Below are 6,003 nucleotides of genomic sequence, written 5' to 3'. Positions count from 1 at the left end.
CACAAGATTATGATATTCACCATCACCAACCGTGTGTCCATTGACCATATAATTGCGCAAATTGGAATTATGAAAATAAATTTGTTTAATGTAAACATGTCGAGATGTGCGAATCAACCTCAAGATGAAACCAGATGACCTTGTGAGGACGCTTCCTGAAGCTGGAAAGAGCTTCATTATCCACCGGCAGTGAAATGAATTTTGTCCCTAACCCTGACCATCAAAGAGGAAACCATTTAACCAAAAAAAACATTAAAAAAAACAGATTTAAGAAAAGCCTCAATCTTGTGTCCTGTGATCTGACAAAACTAAAATGAAAACAAATTGCTTGGCCATAATGACCAGAGATAGCAATCCCAACGGTAAAGTACAGGGCAGGGAAAGGGTTTGTGGATGTTTTGGAAGCAGGAAGCGACCATGTTTAGCTGAGTCATTTCAAATTTTTACTGCCTGGTTGAGAGAAACTTGGTTTAAAAGTTGGTTTTATAATGTAAAAGTAGCATCCTAACTGATTTATATCCCTTCAGTAACATGAATATTGAGGAAAAAGGGTTATATTTATATGCCAGAAAAACAAATGAGCTCTTTATACACCAAAAGACCAATTGAAGGACATGAAACTTAATCGTTTATTGACTGTAATTTTAGCTCACAATTTATAAAGTGATGAATCATGATCATGAATTACTGAAGCTTTTCTGGGTGAGCTGTGTACACAGCAACGTCTTAAGGAGTACCACCCCCTACTGGCTTGATTTGGTAAGGCGCCAATGGGAAAATCTGATAGACAACATGTTCTAAAGCTGTGAGCAAATTAAAATGCTTAAAATAATTTATCTAATTATGAACCCGGGTTGAGAAGATTGTTTTGTTTGTTCTTCAAACATAAAACTGTTTTTTTTTCTTTAAAACAAAGAATTAACACAAAAATTCCACTGTGCTTCAGCAAGTTTCTTTTAACAAAAAAAATCATTTCACAATAAATGACATACATATTTCAAAGGCATCAACAATATTAAGAGAAAGATAAATTTGATAGAATTTCGCAATTTAATCCACCAAATGAACATTAATGGTCAACCTGCAGCAGATTTGAAGCCGATTCATTGAACGCTCTCAGATCAGATATACATAAAATGTAAACGCAGAGAAATTTGATGAACTGAAACGCTTTTGCTTCATTTTTCACGTCAAGAAATTTTGGGGAACAGGAACGTTTTTGTGCTTTTATTGGTAAATGAGGTTTTTGTGTCCAACTCATTGTATTCTCTAATGTCTGCACTGTTAAAGATTCACTCGCTTTCAGCATAACAAATACTGGGAAAAAAAATGAAATTGGCAGCTTGTCCTTAATTTCTAATTAAACTGCCAAAGAATTTGAACATTTGGGCTCATAGCACAATAAAATAGAATTTCCAAACAAGTAGTTGATTCTTAATCATGTGGTGACATCGTGGGAACAGTAAGGGGCCCCATCCTGATGCAGCAGAAATCCAAATTCCATACCTTTGATCCCAATATACACGCTGATTAGTCAGAAAATTCTAGACAGAAAATGTAAAAAGTGGGACAAACTTGATGTTCCACCAAGTCCCCTTCCCTTCTTCACATTTAGACCCACATAACGTGTGGTTTCATTAGGCCGGCAAACAAAGCAAGATGGCCATCTGATGAAAAATGTAGAACTTTGTTCCATTGCTTCCTGTTTTTCGCTTCCCTTTTTTTCCCCTTTTTATGATTCCCTACAGAGCCACCAATGACTCGACTCAGCATGAACTGATTAAAACCTACAATGTACATCACAGGATTAAACCATAGATCATTAAATAACTTTTCCATATGTCCAAAGTTTTATAGGATCTCAATCCCAGCTCATGATTGGCTCAACAGCTGGAGGCATTACAGGAATATTTACACAGAAAACCTGTTAATGATCCTTAAATGCTGTTCAATTTGTTTTTTAAGTCTCACTCCTGTGTCACAACATTAAACAGCAGCATTCATGTACAAACAGGCACGTTTCAGAATGTGAATTAGAACCTCACGCTCAGCGCCGTTTTTCACCGTTATTCAGTTCAAATGTAACAGACAGAGATCCTGCCGAGGGACGAGGTTCAGACTTCTGAGTAGAGCAGCTTTAGCAGCAGTTTATCCTCCGAACTCGAGAATTTACAGAGACTCTTCATCAGACTCGCTGTCGGTGTTGGTTTTGGTGAGGAGCTCCAGCTCCTCGCCGTCCTACAGCAGCAGGAACACACAGAGGACAGGATGTGTTTAGACACTCATCCCACTGGATCCACACGGTGTAAACTATGCAGTGGTTTCCTGATGAATCATTTCAAAAACTTTTACCCTTTTAATCTGACATATTCTGTACAGTTCAGTGCATTGACTATTGAGGAAATAGGAAAAAATAACTAAATTGGGACTCTGTCTCTGTAAGAAGTTCCTGCTCTTCCTGAAGCTCCGCCTTCAGGAAGTCATCACAACATGGCTCCTCTATTAACCCTTTAACAATGTTTTTTACCAGCATTGCACTGAGAAGTAGCTCCTATAATGAGCTCAGCTGATGCTCAGTTAAACCAGGTGTTTGCTAATTACTGTTGGCTAGTCTGAAGGAGCTGATTGGGGGAGAACTGTCCTGTGATATGGAAGCTTGGAAACTGCAGCTCAGAGGAGGAGCTTTGTCTCTAAAGCTGAGCTAGCCCACCCAGGTGTTTTGCACAGCTGAATGGTTGCCATGGAGACTAAAGGATTTCTCAACATGCATGAAAGAATCAAAGTAACACTCCACGAATGTTTTTAATGAAGGAATAACAATATAACATGATATAAAGCTCAAAAAAGTCAATTTTTACATAACGTTGCTTTCTTAAAAGCTTTTCTCTTCTTTATCAACGTTCCACTATTGGTCATGGGTTGTTTTTTTTCACTAACATTTGTCAAAATCTTTTAAACCACAAACTAAATCCTGCCACCACCACATTTCACATCATGCATGGTGTTGCTTTGGTGATTATTTATTTATGATTTTACGCTAAATATATCTTTTGGAATTCAGATATTTCAGATTTAGTTTAATCAAACCATAACTCTTAAACTCAGAATGTTTTTAGGCTGCTTTCTCGTTGTGACTTTAACTAGTTTCCGTTTTGTCTTTGTCCATTTCTCAGTGATTTCCCCCCTGTTGAACGTTTTCTCGTCTTTTAACAAAGGTAATAATAACAGATTTTACTTTTAATGCCCTTTAAGTCTTGAGATCTCAAAGGGCTACGAAGGCCTAATAAATTAAATAAACAATTACAATGGATAAAAATAATTTCAAAAAAACGTAGTAAATGAAAGAGATTAAAACAAATGTCTAAGAAATGTTGGTAAAGGTGTAAAACCTTCTTCTCTGTATGTTTTAGACCTTTCTCGTGTCTAATTGCTCAGACTCCACTCAGTTGTGAAAAGCTTTGGCTCAAAGTGTTTGAGCGTGTAGCTGCCTGCTGACCTGAGGCGAGCTGCTTACCCCTCTGGACCTCTCGAACACCTCTCCGTTGATGACCCGCAGCTTCTCCCGCTGCAGGCTGTACTCGGGGTCCCTGGGCCGGCTGGCGTTGTAGATGAAGATGGACAGCAGGACCATGGGCGCCTGCAGGAAGAAGTCCAGCGACGGCCGGAAGTCGAACAGGAAGAGGGAGAAGCCGGTGACCAGAACGGTGGTGATCTGGCCTGTCAGCACGTGGAACATGTTGTCTCTGAACTTCAGGATGAAGGCGACAGACAAGCCCAGAGCGGCTGAGGAGAGAAGAGGGAGGAGCAGGAGAAGGAGGGGGAGGAAGAGGAGAACCACAGGCTCATTGGTAAAGGTGAAGAAAACAAATTGATACTATTGAGAAATGCAATTCCTAGTCCTGGAAATTGTCATTGATGCTCATATTTGGGAGTATAGTGCATATCGAATTATGCGTCCACTTTGATAATGTATGTATTTTGAATTATTCTTTTATATTTTTCATATAAGAAAAAGCCATGAAGCTAAACTAAACTAATAATGGTAAATTACAGTAATTTACAGAATTTTATTAACAAATCTATTTTTGGTTAAATATAAACTGATGAAATTTCATACAATTGACATAATAATAACTGTTTTAAATAAATCTTCTATTTGTTCACACTCTTGTCAGTCACATAATTTAAACAGAATTTCGAGAATGGAAAAGTTGGTTTCTGAAATAAAAAAATAGCTTCTGAATCAAAAATTGTTTCTGAATCAAAACTTGTTTAAGTTGAATTGTGACCCTAAAAATCAGAATTGAATCTCTAGACACTGGCAGATCAGCATCTCTGCTCGTTAGCGCTGCAGCAGTAGCAGCATCACCCATCAGTCCTCACCAGTGACCAGCACCAGGGCCAGTGAGTAGACGTTGTGTCCGTGGAGGAGGCCACAGTGGATGGTGAGTCCTCTCGCCTCGCTGCTGAGCCCCAGAGTCAGAGCGTTGAACACCACACCAAACACATACCTGCAGACAGCAGGCGGCCAGGTGAGAACAACCACAACACACACACCACAACACACACACTGCGTTCCTGCGGTTCAGCGTTTCCTCACAGTTTGCTGTTCTGAATGAAGATGCTCTCTGTGAGCTGGTCTCCCTCTTTCAGGATCTTCTCGTTGTAGATGTTGGCCATGGCGGAAATGAAGCACTGCAGCAGCAGCAGGACGTGACCCACGCCCAAAGTCTGCAGCTTCTCCACCATCCGGTCCCTCCAGGCCTGACCGGGCAGAGACGACGTCCACGACTTGGAGGCGCTGCCGAGCAACCAACGACACTCTCACCACAGGAGTACAAGCCCTGGAGACGGTGGCCCCATACTCTCTCGGGTCTTTTCTCAGTCAAGAAACGATCCATTTACTGGTCCATCTATGATGGCTACCAGAGCCTCCCTCAGAACCCCTGCTAAGGCCGGTGGTGGAGGCTATTGGGGTTTTTGTGTTAAAAAATGTTAAAAGTTACAAAATTTTGAGTCACATAAGCAGGAATTGTAATTTTGAAATAGTGTGTGAAGCCAACAGGCAGATGCAGGGACGGTGCAATTGGTGTATCAGCTATAAATCCAACTTAATCTGTCTTCACTGTCAATGTTACTGGTGTATAAAAACTCCCATTTAAAATAAACAAATGACTCTTAACCTGGTGGGGAGGCAAGTAAAGTCTGGTGGCCCTCCAGGCTTATAATACACTGAGGGAAAACCTGGGCTGCCATTTCTGAATGAAACAGATCAACCAGTAATTGTTTTTAGTTATGCTGCTACTTAAGTGTATTTCCCCTGCAGATTGAATGGAACTATTGTTTCCTCTATTGGGTTACTTCATGTGACTCAGTCACCTGCTTCCAACGTCATGTGGGAATACCTCCTTCTGTATTTAACCTCCCTGTGGGATCAGTAAAGTATATTTTTTTAGCTCAGATTATTATTTTTTGCTTCCAATCGATCAAATCCTTTCTCGTTTGTCCCTCTTCAGTGAAACGTTCTGTATTAAATCAGAGTGACGTTACCTGCTGTTTTTCATCTGCTCCAGGAGCTGGGTGTAGAGGATGCAGGAGTTGGACGGGGTGGAGAGCGGGTTTGAGCGAAGGGCTGGCACTGCTATGGAGCTCTGGCTGCCCCCTGATCCCGTTGTCAAGGAGACGATGGCCAGGAAGAGGATAACTAAAGAAGCCCACTGAACCCAGGACAGGCGTCTCCTGACGGAAAAACCAAACATGTCCGTCTGAAGCTGAAGCTTTCCATCATAATGGTTTTATTCCAGTGGGACGACAGCTGGTCAGTCTGAAGATGCTCAACACAAGATTAAGAGAAATCTATAGCACCCTTTATGCTGTAGATTGGTAAGGTCAGGCTTCACTAGCTCTAATTTAAGACTTTTTAAGACCTTTTAAAGGCTGTTATGAATGTAGTTTAATACCTGCATCATGACAGAAATGTGCAAAAAAAAAAAAATCAGATTA

The 6,003-nt window shown here is 40.6% G+C and overlaps 1 protein-coding gene across 1 annotated transcript in view; it reads right to left on the bottom strand.

The window, feature by feature from the left end:
- Positions 1-611: 611 nt before the first annotated feature.
- Positions 612-6,003, bottom strand: part of slc35a5 (solute carrier family 35 member A5) — a 12,456-nt gene continuing 7,064 nt past the window's right edge. The window contains exons 6-10 of the mRNA XM_028022081.1: positions 5,551-5,739; positions 4,601-4,801; positions 4,384-4,511; positions 3,515-3,783; positions 612-2,238 (exon numbers count right to left, since the gene is read on the bottom strand). Of these exons, the coding sequence (XP_027877882.1) occupies positions 2,170-2,238; positions 3,515-3,783; positions 4,384-4,511; positions 4,601-4,801; positions 5,551-5,739 (856 nt within the window). The 3' untranslated portion in view covers positions 612-2,169. The remainder of the gene's footprint in view (positions 2,239-3,514; positions 3,784-4,383; positions 4,512-4,600; positions 4,802-5,550; positions 5,740-6,003) is intronic.

The sequence above is a fragment of the Xiphophorus couchianus genome, chromosome 7 (genome assembly GCF_001444195.1).
Source record: "Xiphophorus couchianus chromosome 7, X_couchianus-1.0, whole genome shotgun sequence".
Lineage (NCBI taxonomy): Eukaryota > Metazoa > Chordata > Actinopteri > Cyprinodontiformes > Poeciliidae > Xiphophorus > Xiphophorus couchianus.
The sequence above is the reverse complement of the archived record's forward strand: the minus strand, read 5'-3'. Positions and strand labels throughout refer to the sequence as shown.